The 27,548-nt window shown below is 38.5% G+C and overlaps 1 protein-coding gene across 3 annotated transcripts in view; it reads right to left on the bottom strand.

The window, feature by feature from the left end:
* The window catches only part of RBMS1 (RNA binding motif single stranded interacting protein 1), a 143,295-nt gene that overhangs the window by 48,799 nt on the left and 66,948 nt on the right, over positions 1–27,548 (bottom strand). For all 3 annotated transcript variants that reach the window (XM_077181514.1, XM_077181515.1, XM_054636604.2), the window contains exon 2: positions 16,599–16,774. In XM_077181514.1, coding sequence (XP_077037629.1) covers positions 16,599–16,774 — 176 coding nt within the window. The remainder of the gene's footprint in view (positions 1–16,598; positions 16,775–27,548) is intronic.

The following is a 27,548-nucleotide window of genomic DNA, read 5'->3' as shown; positions in this document are numbered from 1 at the left end:
GTGAATTCAGATACTTGGCAGAGCTATGATTAATAATCACCCTCTCTTCAGGGAGAGATTTTTGTCAAAGCCCTCAGTTTTGGCCTATCCTTGCTCAGCTGCAACATGATTTTTACTACTAAACATATGGCACCTAATTTCCATTTAATCTTCCATAGGCTAACAAGAGAATGCTGCTCAGTGTTATGGTAGGGAGAGACAACGGCTCCAGACGCTGAAAAAGGAGAGGGCAATAGCAGCTAAAGTGGCAGAGTTGACCTCTTGCTCTGCACTGGAGATCAGCTTTCATATTTCACAGACTCCTAAAGATTCTCATCAACCTAATGACTCTTATAAAAGCCAGACTACAAACATGCTGGTCCTAAATTTGTTGATTGCATAGCTACTTTAACTGTAGACACAGGACGTCACATGCTGTGAAGAAAAATGGAATTTCAAGCAACAAATTGTGAAAAATGATCCTGTTCTGTCCTTCTTGCTGCCTCTGCCCCTGCAGTAACCCAACCTGACTTCTGACAAGCTGAGGTGATTTTGCATAATCTCTGAACCATCTGCTAGGCTATCTGTCAGTTCAGTAGCCTTGTTACTTTACAGTTTATAGGTTAAGCAGGATAAATAACTTAACAGAAACACAAACAGATTTGCCTCTTTGACACACTTTGAAGTGCAAGTATTGTCTAAGTAATCATAGCTTGCTTACTCGTAAATGGAAGAAAAAGAAAATAAAAATCAAAGTAATGCATTAAAACAAATGTCTATTCTTTCAGAAAAGGAAATTGTTTATCATAATCTTCACAGTTGATGAAATCAATAGCACAGCAAAACTGAAGTGATTTTTCCTAACTAATTTTTGCCTACACTTATAGAAGATTTTTCAATTTACCCGTTTAAAAACACACATATGAAGTATTTTTAAATGTGTAAACTGTGCAGAGTTATGGTTTTCAAACATCTGTTTGCAGGGACACAATTGCTGGTTGACATTAAAAGTGCTGTTTCCTGCCAAAGATCTATTGAGTTTGTTAACCAATGAGAGCGAAAGACCACTCTGGTTTTCCTTATAAATTATGTGGTATTGTTCCTTACAGAAAAATTTTTGAATATGTAGAGATGTGTGCAAATCAGATAGAATGGTTTAGAAACTAATTTGCTACTATTCTGCTTCTAATATAGAATATTGTAATTTATGTGAAATGCTCTTCCACTGAAAGCATTACAGAAAGTTTCACCATAAAAGAGAGAACTGAGGATCCTTTGCATGAAAACAGTTTGCAGTTATTCAGATAGTCAAACAATAAATCTCAGAATTATCATAAATTATAATAAATCAACTAAAATGCATTAAGATGATTCAAACAAGAAGTTGCCAGTAAATGCTACAACATCAGAAAAATCAAGGAGTCTGCTTCTCAGTGTCTGCCTCACAAAGCAGGCTGCACTTCCTAATCTCTACTGTCCAGCATCCAGTTCAGCAGTTCTGGAGAACCCTGACTTTACAAAAAGAAAAAAAAAAATTATTCAATTAAAAGATACTTGGAATTTTTGGCTAATTCACTTTTTAGTACTACCATCACTCTTACTTAAGAAAACACGGGATCATCTACATTTTCTGCAGCAATTTGATGTGCAACTACTGACAAGGCTATTCCAGTATATGGGAAGAGGTTACAATTTCCTACTGTTACAAGATGGAAGAACAAAACCATGTTCTTTTAAGAGAGCAAATGGTCTCAACCCTGTTGTTTTCTTACCCTAGTGCTACAGAATGGACACAAATTATGTACTGAAAAAAAAATCTGCATTTTTCACCCAACTGAAAGCTTGAAACAATATTATTTGCAAATAAATTATCATAGTTTCTGTGGCTCCCAGAAAGAATACAAAAGACATGAAAGCATAGGGTTTCACATGGGCACAAAAGATACAGGTTTTTTTTTTTTTTAATAATAATTCATTTGCAAGCATAGCAAGAAAGTAACAAAAAGGTTCAAATTACAAAGCTGAAATGTTGTTTCTACAGTCTAGTGATTTTTTTCATCCTTTTCTTTATACTGAGAAATGATCACTACTCAGGACAATGATTTGGGAGGATGAGAAATTAACCCAGATGAATGTTAATATGTAGTTATAAGCCAAGCTCATGGCAGGTCTGCAGATGTGCATGTATTGATTTACCACTGCTTGCTGTTTTAATCTGAAAGTACAGCACTACTTCCATGCTCAACCATAAATCTTGGCAAATTTCAGCCTCACTGATTTTGCAGAGCCTACACTAACAGCTTGAAAGAATAAAAGCATGAAGACATAAGAGAGCAGTTCTTGTTATTCATAACTCTTTCCTCTTCCCTCTGTTAAACAGTAGAGATCAGCTTGGGAGCATAAATGAGCCTCTCTACCTGAAGACATTTTATTTTCGAATTCCTCCTCCTCCATCCAAGGAAGCCAAATTCAGTCATTGTCAGCACATGATGCATTGTCCATTATTTTGGCTATTCCTAAGCATATTTCTTTTTCTTGTGGGAGGGAATTAAGGAAAAGGCAAAGGGAAAATAAAATCATTTATCTACACTTCCCAATACTTTTTTCTCTTGCTTAGTCAGAACAGTGTAAATCAAAATGATTTTATCATTTGGCTACAGGCTTAGCTAGTGTGAGATTACCTCCTCTCCGGATAGATAGGCAGACACCTATTAATACCACAAGCCTACATACTTGCAGAAGATTACTCTTTAATTTATTCTTGCATATCAATTTCATTTCTGGTGAAGGTTGCTAACCAAGTCTTATACATTCAGTTTAAACAGACAGTGCCTCAAGGAAGCCATCAGTCTAGAAAACCATGAGATTGAGGACTGCCAAAAAAGGGCACTTCCAACCACATCCCATTTCCCAAGCCCTGATCCATCTGCCAACTCCGAACTACAAAAAACTGTTTCACATTTTGTGAAAATTACATATATAAAAAGTACATATATCTATATGTACATGCATACATAATGTTTTTTCTTGCACTGAAGATGTTTTGTTGCTAGTATAATGCCTAGCATTGATAACTTTTTTTAACTACATCAAGGTATTTTGTATGTTTTGCCCTCTGGCTTTGTAACATTAAGACAACTGAAAAGACAAGAGGATTTCCAACACTTAGTCTGCTGGGTTAAAGTACACTACACATAAAGATAACTGTTTGTCCTTACCTCTAGCTTGCACTAATTTAACATCCCATCTCAGAAAGTGTTGGCTGCCTCTCTTCTGTCTGGAAGGCTGGAGAGGGAAAGTCTCTATATGTTCAAATAACTTCCAGTTTCTCTGAACAGCATTTTAAAGTGGTTCTTCTATGAAATACTCATAGTTACATCCTACCTTCAATAGCTATTCTATACTGGGATTTGCACCTTGTAATGAAGACACTACAATAAATAAAGTACAAACTCCTTTAATTTCTGGTAACTTAATGTCAATCTTATTAGAACAGAGCTAAATGGACAAATTACTCAAAATCACTGCTAAGCCTTCCAGATGCTTTGTCCCCTTAATAGCATGGCATGTAGACTTTATCTCTATTTGAATCTGCTTCTGCAGTCTCAAGTCCCAGCTGTGCTGAATAGCAAATAACTCCATTTCAATAGGGAAGATGGTTGCACTAAAGTAGTTCTCTCCAGGGGTCAATATACTTCAGAAGGGCATTTAAGTGGCTGTATGTTATTGAGCAGAAACATCAGCTCACATATTATTGATTGTAACTGCACGGCTCTGTTGAAAAGATGCCTGCAGTAGTATTAAGTGCTGAGACAGGGATAGAGGAGTGTTATGCATTAAAAAAATACTATCCATCTGTTGCCAAATTTTAGATAGATGAGCAATCACAAGCTGTAACACAAAATCTAAAGTGCAACCTCTGTAGCTGATGCGTCAGGGTCATATTCAGTGACACTTCCTCAGTTTCACACTGCTTAGATGATCTTTTGAATATTGACTGAGGAAAGCAGGAGGCAGAGTTTGATTTCTGCAGTTTTGCAAAGAGTATGTAATAGATACTTACATAGAAATCTGCTTTTGGTAGCTTAAATGTACCCTTTTCTTTAAAACATCATTAATCTGTTCAGATCCCATCACTGCAGCAGCCCAGGACAATGGAAGCCCTCTGGAAGCACTGCACCATCAGCCCACTGGGCCCTGAGCAGCAGCCAGGGCTGCAGGCCCACGCCCTGGGCACCTCCAGACTGCCCTGCAGGACACACAGAGCCCTGAACCACATGTGATCCCCAGCCCCTCATCTCCAGTGACTTTTGCAAAATGACCATGTAAATACCATCATGGAAGGGTAAGCCCAGTGTCCCAGACTGCACTTTTGGCAGCGTGCCCAAGGAAGCAGTCGGATCACTGGGCTTCACAGTGAAGAACACAGATGATAGAGGTTAATCCTGGCCTAGCAGGGAAAACCCAACCCAAAAGTATTTGTGCAAAGGGGGGAGTCAGCTGGGCTCAGAGAAAATTAAGATCTTCCAGTTTGCTGTGTCAACTGCAATCCTGGGTGGAAGCTACATGAAGCAGAATAAGATATACAGTCAAAAGTTTCTTAAAAGGAGCATCTGGGGGAGTTTCACAAACCCAGAACATCAGCAGCCACAGAAGGCATTAGTCAAAAAACCACATTCTTACACAGAGTCAAGAAAAATCAATCAAACCCTGCATGACTGCAAAGTTGACAGGCAAGCCCAAAGTCAGTAAAGTCAATCCATTATCACCACCTTTCTTGAACATACTCAGCATTACATGCCAGCAAGGAAGCTTGTATGACATGATCACAGTGTTTCTGGGCTTTACAGACCTTTTTGTTTCAGAGAGCCTGAGATGACTATTTCTTTGCCTGCAAGAGGGCAGCAGAACAAGCTTTTCTCTTAGAAGTGATAAAGTACTACAGGAAAGAAGCTGTAACTTCTGAGGATGAATCTCCATGCCTGCACTTCAGGTTTTAAAATAGTTTTCTAATTTTTCCAATCAATTTAATTAAACAAGATGCTTAAAGCAATTCAAGTAGAAACTTTAAAATACTTTATATAAAACCCACTAAGAGGCAAGGAAATAGAATGGATACAATTATCACATAGGAAAGGACTGAGACTGGAAAGAGGCAAAGGCTATACCCAGTGTCAGAGAGCCATCCCCTAGTAAAGAGTTAAATAGTATCTAGGTCACTCTAAAGTCTTTCCTGCACACCCTCAGCTCACTGCATATCGGAAACGCTGTGTGGGAAGGCCAGGGAAATAAACTCACAGACCAAGTATGACTCAGACTGCAGTAATTTAATGGTACTTTTATTCCCTTAAATTATCTTTGGGATTAAAAGAATCCCCACCCTTAACATGGAACCAAATCACAATGAAAGGGAGAAACCACAAATTAACAGATCTTAGTGTTAACAAAAGGTATCTAGAAACAAATTAATTATTAATGGCAAGGAGCAAAACCTCTCCTAGAACATACTATATGATCAGAACAGCAGAAGGTGAAGAATTTGAACCCCAGTCAGATGTTCTTCTGAAAGCCTAGTGAGGATGATCTCAGTAACAGGAATGTCAGAGAACTGCCTGCCAAAAAAATAAAGGAGAACTGTCATAGCCAAATGCTGACCTCTACCACTAGGGGAAAGCAGCTTGAGAGAAACACCCTCACATTTCCTCCATCACTGAAGAAGTTGAACTCAAGAGCTGTCAAATCTCTTTGGCACAAGCATGAACAGAAGTATTGAGTCACAAAGAAGGCAGAACACCAGTGACCCAGATCCAAATACAAATCTAGCAAAATTCTTGAGGGGAAATTAAATTTCTTGTAAATTCTCTCCCCTTGAAAAAAGCAAAAGTTTGGAAAAAACACTAGTGAGCAGAAGAAAGCATTGTCCTCAGAACTCCCTCCTGACTACAACACACAATTCTGAAAATTTACTCTTTCCTCTGCACTTTAAGCTGCCTTCCCATCTCTCACTTACGGAAAGGACAAAACAAGGCACAGTAACTACCAGAAAATGATGAGCAAATCAAAGATGCCCTAAAGGCATTCAGATATTTTCTATCACAAGGACTTGAAAATCTTCATAGGGAGAAACAAATTAATTCCTTTTTCATGGCAAAAAATTAACTGATTTTGTTGTAGTGATATAAATAGCAGTGGATGCCCTTTTCAGTGGAGTTTCTATTAGTATATCATTATAACATTCTAAAGAATTGAGCATCTGTCTTTGCAGCTATATATTTAGATCTGCTCTGTTTCTAATTAAACTATATTTTTTTAAAATCCCATGAGATAAAGAAATGAACAATGTTCCCAAAACCTATATCCACTGCTAGGATACCATTCAGTAACAAGTTACCTTTAAAAGTCAAGTTTTTCTTCTGCTCACCTTTCAGCTACATCCAGACCAGTGAGCCTCTGCTCCTCAGATTATCACCTCGATCTCAGTTCAAGTGTTAGATGGGAAACAGTTACCAGTGGTAGTCAGAGCTGTCCCCTCTTCCAGGAAGGGCCACTCTTTTAAAAATATTTAATGGCATTTGTGAAACTGCATAATTCAGAGTAAGTATCCTAGACTTCAAAGAGAATTAACAAATATATAATTATTTAAGAGATAAATAAAATGGGAGGAAAAAACCTTCAGAATTTCCCATGGAACAAAGTAATATGCAATTCATTTGAGAAGAATAGAGGATTGGGACATGTTCTTGTGTATTTTTTTAATGTCATAACTCTGAATATTTGGAAGATGTTCAAAAAGAATTGATCCTAATTTACATTTTAGAAGTACATTCACGCTGAGGCCTTTGTATGATGATGGACTTTTCAGCAGCAGTCCTGGCACAAAAGGCTTTCACTGCTAGTACTGTACCTCTGTTCTGAAATGTGGAAGCCCTGTAAGCTGCCACAGAGAAAAAGGAACGGAGAGCAAGACTTTCCCTCTCATTATTTGAGATCTTCAAAATGTAGCACACAGACTTTTGGCAACAAATAAGCCTTAGCAATAAAACTTACGACAAAGCCTTCCATACAATAAAAAACATGTAGCTTCAAGTATAGGAAATGTAAGAGTTTAAATACAGGATCTCTGGGAAGGAGGGGAGGAAAGGCAAATGATTTACAAAGAGACCTTTCCAGATCAAGAGTAGCACAAACAGTGATGAGGAAAGGAAATGCACACTGCTACTTCAGCTCGGCTGGATACCCCACCATGCTGATACCCTAAGGCCTTGAAGGGAAAGAGTCTCTCTTCTCTCTGCCAAATACCTTCTCCAGAACTCAGCCAAGGCATTCAGGCTTAACACAGGGGAGATTTCTGCCTGGGGTACTGCACAGCTACAGGTTGAAAAGAAAAAGAAACCACAGTGCAGTGCCAAAAGAACCAGACATGGTGGAGTTCATCTGGCACTCAGCACCACAAAGCTCAGCCCTCACCACCAGACGAATCCTCCCTGCACACTCTGGAGCAGGGAGTGATTTCCAACCCTTGCTGGCAGCAGGAGCAGTGGGTCCTGGGTGCTCTGGGCTTTCCAAGATCAGGCCTCTGGGAGCACACTGCACACAGACAGCTTCAGTCAAGCTTGCCATCATCCCTGGGGCATGGGGAAGCATTTCTGTTTGTGAGCACAGCAGTCTCTTTGGGCTTTGATATATACACTAAATGAAATTATATACTGAACTATAAAACTGTGCTTGTCTCCACACCCCAAAACCTCTTCAGTTACCCTTTCAGCAAAGTCCTTGAAACCAGAAGTAAGTAGTTTGGATCTTTTTTAAGTCTTTAGATTTATTTCTGACATTAAGAGTTTGAAAATAAAAGATTTGAGGTTTCTCATGTATCTGTACTACCCTGTATGAAGCTCTTTTCTTACCATTTTAGATCTTTTATTAACATAACACTTATTTCAGTATTGCATGCACTCAGACATTAAAGTCCTTACTAATGCAACAGAATAATTGTTGATACTTTGAGAAGACTTGTGAAAGCTTATTAGTGACTACACGTAAGCCAAAAAGCAGCACTAGGATTAGAAATATTAATAATGTGTAAAACCTAAGCCACAATGTTTTCCTAGGAAAAAATACTGACTCAGACTCTGTCTTCTAAAGATATAAAATTACACAACTGCACAGAATATGGAAAAAAGCATTTAAGAACAACACACATTTTAGGCTAACATATTTCAGTTAAGATGTCCAAAACAATCAGTTAATTAAAGGTAATTATTTATAACTAAAAGTGAAGTTACACAGATTTTGGTGGGTAATTTTTCTCTTTTGGTAAAATAAGTAAGAGAAGAAATGGAAATGTAAGGTGCAGGACAGGAGTACAAATCAGAACATATTTCTTCCACTGCAATTGATTCTGTAAATGATTAGCTCAACTCACACAGGTTATTTCAAGTAGAATATTTGTACTAGTAACTGTGTCAAAACAGACCCCAGATTGAAGTATTTTCTTTTTGAGTTTTCACTTGTGGTTTTTTTCCTCTGTGTCCATGTATCATAACAATATCAAGATTCAAATTAAAACTTGACTTTTTTTCCAAGGTACAGCACATCTATCTACAAAGATCAGACACTTTTAATGATGAAATGCTAATTCTTCTCTCAGTAACCCTTTAATGATTTAATTTTCTACAGAGTTTGTCTGAGCCTTGAGTAAGGCAACTGCTCAAATTGAACTGAGGCAGCTAATATTTTCTGAATGTCAAAACAGGGTAAAATTTTAGGAGTTGGGGGAAAAAATTGAGGATCAAGTCTTAATATTCTGTGGAGGTTTTTTAAAGATAAACACTGTTTTCTCTATTTCCTCAGTTACACATTTCATTGGAGGTAGCAAGATCTGAATTAAATTAATTAATTATATTCAACTAGTTTACCAATATTTGCTACTGCTTTCATTCCGCAGGTAAATATGAGTATTTATTATGTGGGTTGCAAAGTGTTAAAGGCTGTTGTTTGTCAACCCAAAATGTAGCTCAGCAATAATGTGGGTAAAAAAAGGTTAAAAGTTTATTAAAAAAAGAGTGGCCTTATAACATGTCAACATCAGATGTCTCATTTTTTAATTTCAAGGAGTTTTAGCATTAGAGAAATCAGAGCTAAGCAGAATGAACCTTTAGCAAACCAAGTCAAGACTTCACAAGATTTCTACAAGTTTTGTGATAATGGGGTATTGGACATTGGATATAAGAACCTGCTTGCAAATACTGATCCTGATTTCTACTCTGAATGGTTTCCTGAAGAAAAGGACAAGCTTGATGTAAGCACACTGAGGCCAAAACCAACTTGGGCTCTAAGCTGAGTCAATTCTGGACTGGTTTCTGACTGAGATGCCTGCCTAAGAGGTCTCTAACAGAAGGGGCAGTTTTTGGCATCATGGAACCCACCAAAAAGCCTGATTTGTACTTGTTAACATTTTTAGTAGTCCACTGGAATTAAACTATCCCCTTCAAAATGTTCTTGGATTACTGGTTATGCCAGTGAATAACTGCTGCTATCACTTCCCATCTGCATCAGGTCTCAGCCATTGTGGAGCTGGGGACTGGGACCCTGATCAAAGACATTCCAACAGCTGCCACTGGACATTTCTTTCCTGCAGCTCTGCGGTTGCATCTCTGCACAGCAAATACCCAGCCCTGCACTACCAAATCAGCTTTTTGTTTTCCAAGAAGAGATCTTAAATGGTGGTAACTTTTACCAAATCTGTTTTCCTAGTGCTCCTTTTACAAGCAGCTGCGGCTGAAACATTCCTTCCACTCTCTTCTCCTCCCTCGCCCCCACTTCCTCAAGGAAATTCCATGGGATCACCATTCCTCTGGCCCCACACTGCAACAAAACTCTCATCTCCCAGGGGACAGGGAGTTTTGCAATCACTGGATCTCCACATCTGCGAGCACAGGCAAACACAGAGTTCCTTCGCAGTTCTCTATTTGGATTACTTGTTTTTTAAACAATGTGCTCAGGGGAACTGCTTTTAAGTTAGGCTAAGCGAAATACTGACTTAGAAAAACCACAATCTTTGCTTAATAAAAAAATGGAAAGAGAAAATTAAAACTATATTAGTTTTAAATTTGAGGCATGTCAAGAGACTATCTGCATCTGGAGGATAGGACAACTTTTCTCTCAACTGCAATTTCCCTGAAAATATCTATGGGTCCCTAGTAACATTCAACATGAAAGCATTACTGTAAAAAAGCACCCTGGAACTTCTCAGAGAGAATTACAGTGTAGATTTCATTTGATCATGAATGTAAAGCTGTCTGAATTTTATTTCTAGCTAATTAAAGTCCAAATATTGAGGGGAAGATAGAGAGTCTTCCTTCACATCATGCCAGGCTAGACACTTCATGACATGACTGCTGAGATGTGTTGCTAAACAGTAAAAAGGAAACATTTAAACCAAACATCACATCTTCTGGCCAATCACAGTTCCCATGGCATACCAAGCAAATGCCTCACTACGTGTGGCAGTCAAGCCCTGGCAAAAAGGAGCATTTCAGCCTCCATATCAGGCCTACATCTCTCCGGTGCATCTGGCAAAAGGAACATACAATAACAAATTCTATTTCTCTTCAGCTGTAGAAATGGGATACATATTTTTGATAGGAACCTCCCAGGAACCTCACCAGCTCAGATAGAAACCAGCAGAGCCAGTTTACACACCACAGTGGCAGGCCACTCCTCCTCTGACAGTCTGTCTGGTTGAGAAACTGGGTGCATCAGCTGGGCAGAACACAGTGGAGATTAGCTAAATCTGGTCCCAGGGTTCCTGTGGGTGTTTCTCTACTGTGTTCCACACCACTGCACAGGCAACAGCATTGGCACAACCAATGAATGCATCCAGGGAGCACACCTTCACCATCCTTGGGGACACGTTTGCTCTGAAGGGCAAAACTGAGTGAAAAGTGCAGTTAAGGAAAACCTACTGCAACTAACACAAACCCCAAACCATGCCACATTCCTTGAACAGGGAATAAAGGTAAAACGTGATGCTGGTATTATACAAACAAGCTGAACAGTACAAGTCACATACTGCTCAATCACTAAGGAATCTCTCTCCTCCTAGAACCAAATATTATTTTGTAAACCTGGTGTTATTTATTCAGATGTGTATGCAATCATACTGTTTTTAAAAATGCGCACATAACTCTGAAAAAAAGAAATTTGCAGAGGGCTTCTTTCTACCCTAAAAGGTAGAACAATAGATAGGCTCCTGCTACAAAATAATCAGTATTAATACTGTTCTCAAAGGGAACAGTTTCAGAGACACTGATGTATCACATTTAATTATATGACATGAAATCATATTCCACATAATTATTAATGCAATACCTCACTGCAGCCAGCAAACCATGAAAGAAAAATGCAAGAAAATGGAGAAAAAAGGAAAAAGGAATAAAGAAAAAATACTTTAAAGAGAATTGGAGAAGTTGGCTTTGAAAACTTTCATTCCACTTCCACTTAGCCACTTAGGGGTTGTGTTCATGTGCTATAACTATTTCTAAGCAGAAATGACCTGCCCAGATCACCCTCCCAAGGAGTTAAATAAAAGAGATGTTCAGACTATTTTCTAAAGTCCAGCCTTTTTTTTTGTTTTGTTTCTAATGAGATATGCTGAGTAAAATTAACAAATTTCTTGGTCTTAAGTGACCACAGTGGTGCCAGCTCCCTGCTACAGTAAATGTCTGAGCTCCAGTTCACCTCTTTTCAGTCCTAAGTATGTTTGAAGGAGATGAGAAATGGCAACATGAGAGAGGTCACAATTACACAGCAAAGAACATAGAAACATTAATATGTTAATGAATGTCACATGACAATGAAAATACGTCCTGTATTAAGAACAGGGAATTGAAACAACTTTCAAGTTATCTTGCCTCAAAACAGGGAAACATTGGAGTATATAACTAAGTATGTTTTGGAAACAAAGCTGTATATCACATCTGGGTCATATGCTTCAACAAAACCATTAGCCTGCCAGGTGTTTTAGCTATGCCTGTGTTCATGATGCTGAGTATTTAGCAAGGAACCCTTAAATTACTCTCTCAGCAAGACAGGTGATTTCAGAATGCACATATGCAAAGGCAGCCACTGCAAGGTTCTATTTCTGTGTGCAGACCATCCTGGCAGAGAACAATGGCCTGCTGTGGTAATTCTATATTTTGTTATCTTAAAGCGGCTGTTTTCCTGAATGTAATCCCATTAAAAACCCACATTATGACCCTACAGTGATAACTTAAGGGGGAAGGCCAACTAAGTGAAACTGTCCAGAGGAAAAAGTGATTTCAAAAATATCATATAGACTACAAACAGCTTGATGCAAGCAGCAGAGTGTGAGAAAACAGCTTGGAAGGGAAAATACCAAAGGGTAGGCTGACCAAATGATTTATGCTGAACTGAACAGAGGAGACTTGGGTTAAGCCTCAAAGCTTGAAATCTCACCCAGGGACTGGGGATTGTCAGGAGGATGAAGGGTCTGCTGCATCATTCTCATTTAATGATGTACACTTCACAAAAGGAGGTTTTTGAAGAAACAGCATTACACAGACACAATGCTGCTGCAGGCCAGCAAGTAAATCATAAGCTAGACAGTGGAAAGTACAGGGCTTTGGAACCATGTGGCTTCAGCATAAAGGTCATCCTCAGCAAAGCACAGAGCTTAGTGAGAGTCTGGAAAGCACCTAGAAAACATGTCAAAGCAAGTTACAAACTCCTGGCTGAATTTGCTAAAACCCAATCACGTAAGTCCCTAATCAGATAAGCAGGCTCAACAATTTCAGTGAATAACTGGAATGGATTTAATCTTGTATCTTCAGATTCAGATATTCAATAAGTTAAAAGAAATTATTAAGAGTCACTAATAAGAAAGTATAGTTAAAGCCTAAATAATATATTCAAAACCCATCTGAGCTGAAGAAAGCATATCAAGTACTGATATCCACACCATGAGAAGGGAGTGCAATTAGGCATGGCTGAAGTAAACACTGCTTCAGCAACCCTGTCAAACCAGCTCTTCATGGCAGAGGCTTGCTCAGTGCAGCAGGTCCCATGCAATGGCACTCTATGGTTGTGAAAAGAAACCACACAGCAGAGTCAGGCAGCTTCCTGCAGACTTTCCCAAACCTCACTGGCTCCTGTCCTCTGCTCCTGTCCTATTTAGCTGATTGCTCCTGTCCAGCCTCCCACAGAAAAGACAGGACCTGTGGGCCACTGCATGGATTGCTTTGCCTACTCCCACATCCCTGATGGGAAGCTCTTATGGCCAGGGCTGACTCACATCATGTCCCCCTGACACTCCTCTGGTTCTGAGCTGACTGTTATGACATCCTTGTGACAAACAATACCTACTTTAGTCCTCCCCACACTTCTGCCTCTGGCACAACTGATATGAAGAAATTTGGTTTCTCAATGCAGAACTGGAGTAGCAGGCTCAAGTTTGAATGAACTATTCAGAAATATGGCAGCTTCAGTTCCCACACAAAAGCCAGAAACACGCTCTGAAAAACAGCCGTGCTCCCAAGCCCTCACAACAAAAACACAATGTGCTCTTTTCAACCAGGAAAAGAGGAAAAGAGCTTCTCCTGATAGAAAAACAGAAATGACCAATCAGTTGAAGGTGGAGACAGATTTGTGGACATGTATACTGGCAAATTGTGCTCTTGCCAGGAAAATACTTTTCCACAAAGCTGGTGAACGTTTGTTCACTGTGTTCATAAATACTGCACAGCTGTGCTACAACTGGAGAGCAAGCCCAACGCTTCCATAATTGATAAGGGGTTTTTCTAGTGATTCACCAAAAAGAATAAAATGAAGTAAAAACATGGCCAAAATTAGCACTGCTGTCATGAGAAGAACAATGTAAATCCTGACTAAATCAAATAAAACTCACAGTATAACAATCCCCCACACAAGAATTCTGTAGATTATTTGAGCTTGTATTCTGAGGGATTCTGTCAAAAGCAATCTTTCTCTACCATAACCATCATTGAAAATAACTTTTCAGTAGAGCATATATGATACAAGTCCATGACAATCAGAAGGAAAAATCTCCGCAGATGCGATGTTTCTGGTACTTGCAGTGACATTGATGTTCTTCAACCATTATTTCCTCAACCCACAGGTGTTTCTCTGTCTTGTCTGACATCAGCCAAAAGACACAAAACAAGCCAGTGACATTTTTATGTACATCCACCAAAAGCTGCTTATTGCCAACTAGCAAGATCATTTCTACAAAATGCAGAGCAACCTTTCTACCTATTCTTAGCACCAAGCACTGCAGTGGACACCCTCTTAGGATACCAAGACCCAGAGGGATACCAAGACCCACTCTATATGGAGAAAAGGAGCTAAAATTACTCTTAAAGCCTCTCAGTAAAATCTTAGGAATTTAGAAAGAGACAAAAATATATTTCAGACACCTGGAGTAAACAACAGTCTCTTCATTGACTTCTGTGTGTCCAAGATTCTATTCTCCATTTATTTTGTATTATATCAGCTTAAACAATGAACATGGCAGGTTCACTTTGAAGAATATCTTGCCCTTTACACCCTAGAAGCTTAGGCAGATTTACACGAAGGAAAAGTTTTGCATCTGAAACTTCCTATAGTCTACAGAAGTGGATTACTGAGCTTTGGTGAAGAGGAAGAGAGCTGCCATTTCTATCTTACTGCCAAATCCAGTTAGTTGCTCAGGGATTATGTTGTCCTACCTAAAGTTTCTGGACATCTCACTTGCTTCCTCAGCAGAAATGGAGAATGGAGACAATCTCCTTTCCTCTTAGGTAAAATCCTTAGGAGGGAAATATCTCACAGGAATAAATGTCATAACCTTCCACGTCCGTAAATTCACATCAGAATTGATTTAACAAGTTCACGGCTGAAGTTTTTGCCTATTCTTTATTTATACAATTCATACTATTCCAACTACAATTATATATTGAACAGCAACAACAAAATCATAATCTTTGGTTATTTAAGAGGAAGAGGACCAGTTACAGCAAATTATTAAAAATATTTTTTCTAGGCTGTTCATGCATCAATGACATCTGAGACTGTGCAAACCAAAATGTCTTCAGAAAGAGATTAAGGAGCTATAGTAACCACTGCACAAATAGTAGCTACTGGGGTGGTTCCAGTGCAAAATAGCCTCACAGCTCTGTCCTAACATAACATGAGTGCACAGGCCAAGGTTTCTTCATCAGTTCAAAAGACAAAAACGGGAAGGAAAAATCCACTTCTGAAAAACATGCATTTGCAACTAAAATCCAAGTTACAAGAGGTCATTGTCACATAGGGAGCTGTAAAAATGCTTAATTTATCAACAAGCCTTTTCAAAGATTGATTATCTATTCTCTTCTCTGGAAAACACAAGGATTTCATTTGCTATTGAAGAAATAAGAAAATAGAATTTTTTTTCTTTAAAGATCTGAGAGAAGCTGTTTTTATTATAATACTAAGATGCCTTCTATGTGACTACTACCCTGAAAGTCCATTTTTTTTAAATTAAAAAAGAAAACATCTCTATAAATTAGGTATCAGATTTTTTTCCAATATACAAAACCAAAGGTACTTCACATAAGCTCGGATCCAAATTTTACAGGTTTTGCTATCAATTTTTATTACTGGTGTTGTGCTTTATTTTTGTATACTCCTATTTACTTATCTGCTAAATAGAACATAAAATTATTTTTTAAATTGCAGCAGTAGCATTAAATTCAAATCTTAATAATTCTTCATTCAAAATAGACAGATTTGGATGCTTTCCTACATGTAGTATTGAAAATTTATCTGAGTACTTTTGATTTCAAAATAATCCAGACAGTGCACTATGAATTTCAGAAGTACTAAGACATTTTAAAAATCCAGTAAAACATTTAAGGCAGGTGATTTTAAACAGTGTATAAACAACCCAGCTGTACAGTCTTTTGACACAGAACCCATATTTGAAAGTAAGAGGCATGTGCTGTTGTAAAAATTCAAAAATAGAACAAATAACTCTCTTAAGCAAAAAAAAATTTAAGTTAACAACGTTGCCTAAAAGCCCTCTGCTAAACCAAGTCTACCCAGAACTTCAGCCACTAGACAGGATTCTTACATGGACCACCTATTTCTAATCTTAAAAATAACTGTGCAGCAAAGTACAACCATTAATTGGTCTCAAACTAGGATAAGCCTTCAAATGCACATTGTAGTTTACAGTGATTCAGAACAATTACTCAAGTTTGTATCAACAGATTATCTTAGCAGTGAACAGAGGAGACCCTCTATGCAGGTTCTCAATAGCAAGTTTCACATTTAGGTATTAATTTTATCTGTGATTTCAACAGCACAATGGGTAATCACAGCTTTTACAAAAGCAGCGGGTTGCTTTAGTTCACCACTGTATTCTCACTTTCTGTGCTTCTCCAAAGCATCAAACAATCTTTTCCTTCTGATTGCCAACAAAGTTGAAACATGCCACCATATCACAGCTGTTTGTTTATGTATCTGGTTTTCTTCCCTCATAATCCAAACACTCATCTTGGGTACCTACTACAAGCTTCTAAGGTACAACATTATAATTTACATTTAAACGTTGTACTTACGGTTGGCATAGTTTTACCAGGTCCTGATCAGTGGTGTTTGGAGGCAGTGCTCTGATGTAAAGGTTAGTTTTACTTAATTGATCCCATCCTGAGTTGCTGCTGCTACTACTGTTGTTATTACTGCTGGTGGTGCTGGGACTAGGAGGAGCCATTGGATGGGCTGGTACAATGGACTGCTGCAAAGGAAAAAGCAGGTTAGAGTGAAGTACAGGTAGCAATCACAGCATGCACATCAGCTCATCTACAGCAGCCTGCTTACCATGTGGAGCACTGTGTTCAACCTGTTCGTAATTACCCACGGATTTTAAATACAACTGCTTTCACACCACACGTGGGACAGGATTCACAGGCACATCCTAACATCTCCAACCACCACTTGATGCATGACACAGGGTCAAATTATATATAACCTCCACTGAATATTACTCAAAGGATTTTATCACTCTTCATTGTTTCATCTCATGTGAAAATGAAATAGCAACTATTGTTCCTCTAGGTTCCAGCACGTACAAAGTTTGTATCACTATGACTGTTTCACATGTCAAATTGTGGCAGACACAAAGACCATGCACTTTCCTTAAACTATCAAAAAAACCCAAAAATAATTAGAAGCCTCATTTCTATCTCTTCTGGCTTTTAGTACATCATATAATACTGCTATTATTTTTTTACAGATAGACAAGGACTATAGGTAGCTTAAGGAAAATACTTTAAATGAATGGTGTGCCTTGGGAGAACCTTCATACTGCTGTCTGTCTCCATATTTGTGGATTACTTCACAATTATCAAGAAAAAGGCTCTATATAATGGCAAAAAATTCAAGTTTCAAAAGGAGAAAAGCACAGAAGCACTTCTACCTACTCCTCAAGGTATCTAACCCTATTGCCCATGCAATCAGACCCCAATGGAACATAAAAACATCCTAGAGGAAATCTACAGTAGAGAAATCATTTGCATTAAGAGAAGTACAGCAGGGCACTGTACAAAAAGTACTATGAACCTGTCTGTGGTGTTGTAAGAGAGGAATACTTTTAAAAAAAATACTAGAGAACTGAAGTTGCCTGTAAACATCTTGTGACTCCATGGTTTTCACTGACAAAGTGGCTGCATGTGGCTCCTTTCCTGCAAAAGCCTGAGGTTCCACCACAAACTCATAGCAAAGAGCTGCCCCGTGAATACAGAGGAAAGGCACAGGAGGGGGAAAAAATAAATTGGAATATAAAGTGAGATGTCAATGTAGACTCACTTGTTCCCACCCTAGTGCCACCCTCTCCCTTGGATTAGTACAAACAGTTGTATGGCCACAAACTGAACCCAAAAATGATCTTCCCTGATCTGGTACACCACATGTGGGCTTTGCACTACGCAAAAGCTTTGGCTGTCACAAGGCAGGGAGCAGGAATGTGAAAGCAGAGAGGAAAGGATTAGAGTTTACCTCTGTTTAGAGCACTCATGAAACTACACACAAGAAAAGTGAAACTATTTTGGAGATAACCTCAAGAAATTGGAATGGAAGTGTGAGTGGGAGAAAAGTACAAAGGCACGTCTTATATCAGATACTTTATGGTAATTATGTGTTTCTTTTTTGTGTTTCCCTAGGAAGGTTTTGAAATCTTCCAATTTGGCATGTTGCAAAGTTTATTATGCAGCTATAATGGCCTGGAACAGCCAACTGCAAAACTTGCTATAAAATCAACATTGATAAGTAGTAACATTGTTGCTGCCCAATTTAATTGAACTGAAAATTACAAAAGAATGAAATATATTCCTGATCATTCAGCATTTCAAAACTAAGTATCAATATTTCATTGCCATAGGGTTAGAGATTTTTGTTGTTTTTAATAAAGATTTTTAGAAATATCAAATCCCTTCCAAAATATTTATATTTGGAATTGAAGCACTGATCTAGAATTTCTTCCAGGGAAAAAGATTAAATGCTCCCTTCCAAGTTTGCAATGGAAACACTGACGGATTTTAACAATAGTAGCACAAGTCAGCCTGTCAGACCACTCTTCTTCCAGTAACGCCAGGCAATTATTTTTAGGGTTACAAGCAATGCGGAATGACAGAGCAACTAGTTTCAAAACATTTTCACAACAGAAGAAACTGAGTCTGGCACAGTGAAATTCTCTTCAAAAAGCCTTCAGTGAAGTTCTCAAAATGCAAACAGTGATCAAATGCAAAACTGCTCTGTTTACGGTTTCAAAATGCGCACGCACAACTGCCAGAAAACTCAACATACAAATACCTGTCTTCATCTAAACTGGTTTATTTCTAAATTACAATGAAAGGCTAAGAGCCTCTATTAAGTTTTTCAGTATCTTTGGTTTGGTTTTGCTTTTATTTCTTAGTGTTTTCCCTTAAAGTCTTTGTTTTTCTATGTTATGAAGAACTGGAGTTTTGTAAAATCTTGTCACCAGCTGGCCAAAGGCAGGAGAGGAAAATGTGTGTCTGTGTGTAGAGAGAGCAGGAATCCTAATTCTGTCTGTCTGTAAAACATAAACACTCCATTCTGAGAAATTTAAACTTCTATTTAAACATGAAGATGTTCTAGTGCCAGTGGTCACATTCAAACATGATGGGAATGTAAATGGGACTATAGTTGTCTTCCTAAGTTTACAGACAGAAGGTTTTTCAGTGCTTCCAGAGAGACTCATACCTTCACAAGCCTTAAAGGCTTTACAAAACCCATGTGCTGAGTGTCCTGCAGCTCTCAAAGCCTGCAACCTAACGACAGCCAGCCATTAAAGGGACAGTGACATCTTAAAGCCATACAACTAAAACACGTTTTTTACATTAAAACTTTAATTTTAAAATCTGAATCACTTTTTCCACTCTGTTCTTCATCGACGACAACTTGTAAAAACTAAATTATAGCGGTCCCTCTGTTGTTCAAAGGGGCCTTTTTTCCCAGTTCTCTTGCTGCAAAGGGTTGGTTGGCAGCGCAGCCGCGATGCCGTGACTGCGCTGGCGGAGCCTCCTACGCTGCCAGCGCGGGCCAGGAGCAGAGTTTGTCTGCTGGCCGAGTTGCATCACCTCCCAAACAACATCAGCCAAGCCGATAAAAGCTCTCTTCTGCCTGCACAGCTGCATCCACACCTGGGCTTTCGCCAACATATTGATGTCAGCGGCGATGTATGACTTTTTTCCACACCCCTGGCTGATACACAGTGCTTTGCTGGCAAGACATTCTGCAGTGGAGACCTGGCCAAGGTTTGGGGTTGTTTGTTTAGAAACAACTTTCACAAACCTTAACTGAGTGCTCTGTCTAAAACCTGAAATAAAATTTGAAAAGTTTTGGTTTACAAACTGTACTTTTGCTAAAAATTCATATCAAAAGCTGTTCTTAAGTTTTCATTATATGGACCTCACAATAATCTGCAATATTGCAGCATCCATAAAAATACATTTATTAATTTTTCTTCATAATCATTGCATCTTAAATTAAAACATAGAACTCAAGGACAGGAGGAATAAATGTAGGCAACAGAACATTATTTCTTGTGGCAATATTCCTGTTCACAAGAAATACCATTGTCACACTGGTTTGCCATTTCCTCCTCAGTTTTCACTCCAAGAGGTAATTAGCGATCGTTCTTTTTACACAGCAGTTTCCTTCCTGTCATCTTCAACAAACATCTAAGCAAAAAAGGCCAGTGACAGAATAATCAGCCCATCTGCTCTATGATCTCTCCAGCCCATTCTGGAGCCAGCTGTGAGGAGCCTGCTCTCTGAGAGACCTTCCCTCCAGCCCTCCACAGCCCCACCACAGCAATGGGAAAACCACAGGTACTTATTAGGAAAACTAAAAGCTCAGTGACTGAACAGTCCCCATGAAGTGCCTTAAAACAAGGAGAGTTGTTTGCCTGTGTTTCATTCTCAATATAAACCCCAAATGGGAATAACTGCAAGTACTGAAAACCAGCTGGAGAATATACTCATCTTATATGAGCCATTCTGTCTTTCTTATAAAACATTCTATGCTTAAGGACTGCAAATAAGTCAGAGCAGGATTTTGTCTCCCTAAGAACAGAAGAATCTCTTTGCTGTCAACAGATTAAAAAAAAATAAAGACAACAAACCAAAATGGAATAACCCAAAGAAATTCCTTGACCTGGGGGTTGGGAGATACTGACCCCTGCTGCCTTCAGACTACAGAATTCCAACAGAACTTCAATGAGCAGAAGACAACTTGGACAATGACTGCAAGTCATTATCCCAAAACAGAGTATGATCACTACAGTAGCATTCTATTTAAGTCTCTTTGTGCAATAAAATATGCATATAAAGTTATATAACATGCTAGCATTTAATTATGAGTTTAATCACTCAGCCAAAGTTCCTAATGGGAAAAGTACCATGACTTTTAACAACAAAGTTCTCACACATCTACTCTAAATTCAAACCATAAATTGCAGCCTACATTAACTATCAGATTTAGCCAGAATTGCTACTTGGATCATCTCATAGCATCAAAATCTCATCAGCAGTGTTTCCTTAGCCTTGCTCAGGTGACTAAGCTACAAGCACCTGCTTACCCAGCCTGACTTTGCCTAACCTCCCTGATTTTGAAAGCAGCACCTTCAGTAACTGGCACTGATATAAAAATTATCATGCATTCTCTGTGGATGTGTGTAACAGTGAGGAAAAGTATTAAATCTGGATTTATTTTTTGTTAAATTGGGCCTTGCTTGTTTATTTATTAATCTACCTAACACTTTAGGTTAGAGAGAGCTTTACATGTACAATGAAAGCATGGGCTCAGTAGAATAGAAGATGCCATACCTAGTGAAGCAAGACACTACAACACTTTGTGCACAGCTTAGGAAATAGGATCTCATTTGGAATTAAATCATGTCCCTAGAAGAAAGAAGAACTCCAAGTGTTTAACAGAAATGAGTGCTCATGGATGAAGACAGTTGCTTTATTACCCTTCTTTAAATAAGGTAACATTCAACCTTGATCACTTATTCTAAGCCAGCGAAGTGACAGCTGCAGCGGAGATGCCATTTTGAGTGTCCTGCACTATTCTGCTTCATGTTTTTCCTCATCATGTCTGAAACATTACAGCAAGTAAAACTGAATTTCTGGAGACCTTTCCAAGTTCAATTCTCAGTGGACATGAGTCAACCAGTAGAAACTGAAAGCTTTGCTGCTGCTTTACTCACATCTCCTGCCTTAGGGTAGCTTCTCCAATTGCTCTTCTTTAGTCTGTAAGCACTTGTCACAGGAAGATTCAACAACCAAATCAAAGCATTTTCAGCATGACACCAGTATAAAGAGTATCTCAGAAGCTCCAGACTTCTGTTGAAAATCTCCTCAGGCAGGAAAACCTTGATACCTGCTCCCTTTTTCTCCTTTAAACCACTGCCCATAACTTCTCCTTGCATGGGTGAAAAACATGATCTCATAGTGACACTGTAAGAGTCAACAGGACCATTCCAGAAAGGACTGGTGAACTCCACAAGGCAGAAACTATGGATATTGTGTTTTGTGATCAGAGCTGTCTGCATACTGAGGATGCAAGGCTATTCCATCTTTCTTAAGGTGTTAGTGGTTCAGCCACATGGAGCAGAAACAACTACTGAGAAGATGTGGGACCCTGAGGGTGGATGCTGGCATTGGGCAAAGACTCTGCCTGTTACAAATCACAGGTAAACCAGGAGCACCTGGAGATCCAGCCCTGTGTTTCTCCCAAAAAACCCCACTCTAAATGTTCCATATCTTGGTATGAAAGTACTATGCCCAGAATACTACAGCTGGGATCACAGCAATGATAGACTGCAATAAAGAGAATGAAAATTAAGTAATCAAGAAAAAAAAACATATCTACTGAACAGGGAAGCCCCCTTGCCTTAATAGATAAGTTTTAACAGGAGCTTTACAAGATAAAAAAAATATAGGGTTATACCTTTTTTCTTGCCTGTATTTTACAGCCAAGTCCTATGAAAACTGTTTTTCTAAATACAGATAAGTCTTTTTCATACTAAAAGGAAACAAAACCATAGGTGGATATCATCATGCATCTATGAAGTTAATAATACAAAAAAAAGTTATTTTCACTCTGATATTTGTTTTTAGTTAACACTCTCTTTCTTCTTTGTTGTACTTCAACTAATTTGAACCAATTTGCCAGTAAGAAAAATGTCTCTGGCAAAATCCAGGGAAGCAGTTAGTACATTTTTTTGAGTCATCTGAAGAAGCCCTTCCTCGAAATACAGAAAAGCATGAATGAGTAGGTACTTCTCACAGCTTCCTTTTTAAAATGCCTTCATGAAGAGTGGCTCTATCAGCAATGAAACAAGACAAAGTCTAGCACAAACCCCCAGTCATGACTCAGATCCTCCTAACAATTTCACTTCAAGACTCACCTGATTACAACCCAAGCTCATTCCCCACTGAGCTGTTTTGCTTCCTTTCCTCAGATTTTATGGCAACATAGCAGGACTGAACCTGTTCTCACCAGAAAGCAACAATTACTGAAACCAGAAAGTATTGAAGTAAATCATTCCAGCTTCTTATAAAATGTCACATTTTCATATTTTGACAGGAAATGGAACCAGTATTATTTAAATTACACATTTAAAGCTTAATGCAACAGCAATCTTCTGCTAGCAATGAAAGCAAGCTCAAAAATCTATCTATATCTTTTCTATGGAGACACTTGAGGAAGTGTGAGCATAGTCCTGGCCACACTGAAGTTTATGACAAAACTCACAGAGATGCTTTGAACAGATCTTTTTTCTCCAAGAATAGGGTGTGGAGAATTTTTTATTGTTATTACTCAAGAAAAAAGCTTTCTTACTTGGAGTTGGCAGGCAAGATGGTAACAATAAAGCAAGCAATGAGCACAAGAAACTCCTCCTGGTTCAGGGAGCTCTTTTAGAGTCCCAGAGATAAATGAAAAAACTTCAAAGTTCCCAGGAACTCACTCACTCCTTTGACTCTATCCCTTGGCAAGGATTTTTTGGTGCTCCACTAACTGATTCCCCTAGTTCAGAGACAAATAAAAAGTGCAGAATACACAAACCTAGCCACACTACAGCACAAAAGCTATCCCAAAGGAGAACAAGGGGAGTGCTGAACTGGGCCACATCCTGTTCCTTTCCAGATGTCATGAACCCTCCCTTTCCCCTTCCACCTGCTCATCCTGAATCACAGCATCTGTCTTCCCTCTCAGTTTTATACCTGGATTTCCTGGACAATCCCCTGAAACAATACCTTGTTACTGTGCCCTAGCCATGACAGAATTATAGACACATTTAAAGCAAAAGACTTAAATTTCTGAAATATGAACAAGCTGCAATTCAACAGCTAGGCCACATTTAAAGAATCTGAAAAGAAAGTCAAGGTGCTGAAGTACCCAAAGAAAGAGAGCATGGTACTAAGATCTACCAGACAGACAAAAAAGCATGTATATGTTTTTGTGGTTAGCACTTCACTGAGCAGTAGACACAAAAGAATTCACTGCCAACTTCCTTCTTGATTCTAGTACATACACAGGCCTATTTTCTTCAGTGAAACCAGCTAAGGCTTTTGCTCAGAAAGCACCAAGGACTGAATATCTAGACTATGTTGAAGTTTTTGCTGCAGCCTGAGGAGTCAAATTACAATTAGAAGAAAACATCCATTTTCAGAGAGGTGTAAGTTGCATACTGATGGCTTATGTAAGCACCTAAAAGGTAGCAAGTCCAATATGTGACACAAGCCAAATAATACAAAATTCCTCTCTTGCATTACACATCTCTTGGTACGTGTTAATAGCAGGGTATAAAATCTTACAACATTCTCCACAAGAAGAAACATTCAAGATACCCTTCATAGGAGAAATGCTTCACCTGAAACAGCAATTACCTTAGAAACTCCTGGGTCATGCAGTAGTTTAGACTAGATGACAGATGGTCACATCATAGCCTGCAAATCACATACAGCTCACAAGCACTTCAATGGCAGCTCAGAGGACAGTACTCACGGAATTAAAGTAAAAAAATTATTCAATAAGCTCTTCATAAGCATTAAGATGTTCATATTGGTCCCTTTACATTGTAAATAGAACTCTGCTTTAGCATTTATTAAGCAGGAAACTCCTACTCACTACCTCCATTTAAAATCTCTTCAGATGTCACTCACTAAGATCTGAAAATAAATAATATTATTCTCTGACTGCACTTACAGTGTAATGGAAGAAGTGGTACTTAAATGTATGGAAAATGAGAGACATGGCTTTATCCTGGACATTTTTTGGCTCCCTTGTAGGAAAATACAAGAGAGCAGGTAACCATTTCTCAAGTAAATCCCACAGAAATAAGCTCTGGCAGTGAGACTTCTGCACCACTTAAGGCAGTTACTTCTGTTCAGAGGACAGACTCTCATTAGAAGAATGTTAATCTCCAGTTCTACTGCTGTTCAATTTCTTTGTCATTATCTGTTGTGAACTTTTACTTCCAGTGCCAACAAACAGGGCCATGGACAATTTTCCATGTGATCAAAAACGTGCTACTTTCAATAGCTTCTGTTTGTGATGTTTAAAATGGATCCTTTTTATGGTTGTAGGTAGCTACAATTTTAATTTCATAAAGCAGTAAATATGCCGTCTCTTAACTATTACGGATGCCGTCCATCACTGTATTTTGGAGGTAAATCCTGCTAAATCTGTAAAGTAGCAGAGTATATATACAGATATTTTGGCTTATTCAAGAACTGCCTGAATATCTGGATTACAAAAGCTGACAGTACAGCAATAAAACAAACAAAAAAGCATGTTAAGAATGTTTGGCCATTTTTTAGTTCTTTAAAATAATGGAGGAAGAAAAGCTCTTTTTAAAAAAAAAGTTTAAACTCTGCACAGAAGTTTCTGAAGTATTATTTATTCTTCTTTCATACTGTATTAGACTTTAGATTTCTGATAAATCCATGCAAGTATTGTCTCTTACTTAAGAAGTGTCACAGATTTCATGATGCACAGAGGAAAATTTTGCAGCTTCTTTAAAATGATTTTTATACTTCTTTGTCCTTTTTTTATTATTTTCCAAACTGTTGGCTTTTCCCCCAAAAACTACAATGTCACCATTCTGCTCATCTGGCTATCCTATCCACCCTCCCTCCATAGACAGCAATTATAGGATAGGAATGGCACTGTATTGAAGATGCATGTCAAAAGAAGCATCTGCTTTTCTGGCAAACTCCACATTGTTGGTGGCATTGGAATTATTGCTATACTGTTTGTCACAGGGTTAGACCACAGATGGCTCTTTTGGCTCACATGGGATCCGCTATGTCATTTTCTGTTTATTCAAGTTAAATAAATTAAAGAACTTGTGCCCGACCGTGCATGAGGGAGTCAATTCCTATCAAAATCCCTTTGTCTATGATTGCTGATTCCTTATGGGCAACATACTGCACCCAGCCTAGCAGCAGCACTGTTACTGTGAATCCCTCTGTTCTTTTCCAAAGAAGAGAATCTATGTTCCTCCTGGTAAGGCCATTACACAAGTATTTAATAGGTAGCCCAGTCTATTCCTGCTGCTTCCTTTGACAACATCGATGGAAGAGATGAGGCAGCTGGCTCTGGTCCTTTCTTCTGCATTCCTAAATCCTCATCTCCCTGAGAGACCACACCCTCTTCACCACAGCCAGCATCTCTAGCTGTTGGAAAGGTGGCACATCAGACAAAAAAAGGGTAGAAAAAGCCACTTTTATATGACTTCATCATCAGGACTGAATCTTGATGCCCCCACAAAAAGGCTCTTTGAGCTGCACAATTCATACTTCCAAGTACAGATCACTTTAGATATTTTATCCTTCCTACTCACTTTGCAAATGTCTCCAGACCTAACTAACGTAATCAGGAAAGAACAAGCTGGTGTAGATACACTGCCTCAGTGCAACACAAAGGTTACTGTCATTTTGATACCAAGAAGGTCCCATTCTGCTGCTCAGCAGCTTGTTATGTGCCTGTGTCAAGTAACATTTGAACCAACGTTAATGAGAATAGCATCTTGCACCACTTTCCATGGGAATAAATGATTCCTCCATGAGCTGAAGAAAAGAAAAGCAGACACAGAGCACCACTGTCCTTCCTAGTTGCTCCACTGCAATTATTTCCATAGCCTTTCACAGTATTTGCCATAGAATTGAGGTCAGCATGACCTGTGCTGGATTGAAAGTTCCATTCATCTGTTTGCTCCTCAATTCTGAAATTTCAAGATGTGTCCTTATGGTTTTTATATTCTGCAATATGATAAAATGCAGCAGATACAAGTCATTATAACCAGCTCACTGAAACAGGACATGCACAACATTGCTGGTAAAGGATTAAAGCAAGTCTCAGGTATAACTAAAAAAGTACATACCAAATTCAAGACATACTAACAGTGTTAAATTCATCAGGCTTCATACCCCACTGCCTTTTACAATCAAGAAAAAGGGAAGCATAAGATAATTTTACAATTATTTCAGCAAAAGATGAACTGTCAACTGAGCTAGGAGTTTGTGCTAATTTGTCATGGTATTTTGACAGTCATGGAGTCCATGAATGAGACTGTGTTGCTGCAAGTGGTGCATACACACACATTATATATATTTTTTTTTTTAAATATTTGTTATTTATATATTTATTATTATTTTTATATATATAGTCTAACACTGAACTTGTAATTTGCTATGGACATAAATGTGATTCACCTCCATGGCAAAGCTACCAAACTGAACAGAAGCAGGCAAAACCACCAAATTGTACAGAAGCAGCCAGGTATTATTAAAATAGCAATACAGTTTTAAAGCATGAGCAAGATCAGTAGAAACTTTTAAAACCATCAGACTCATTATGTAAGGAGTTGTCACTTTTCAGCACTTGCACATATCGGCCTAGTTTCACTCTCATCCGGTGGTTCTGCATTCATCTGCACAAGCTGAAAATCTGTCCAGAAGTTTTATAAATATCAACATTGC

Source organism: Agelaius phoeniceus, chromosome 7 (genome assembly GCF_051311805.1).
Source record: "Agelaius phoeniceus isolate bAgePho1 chromosome 7, bAgePho1.hap1, whole genome shotgun sequence".
NCBI classification, from domain to species: domain Eukaryota; kingdom Metazoa; phylum Chordata; class Aves; order Passeriformes; family Icteridae; genus Agelaius; species Agelaius phoeniceus.
This window is presented reverse-complemented; position numbering and strand designations above follow the sequence as displayed.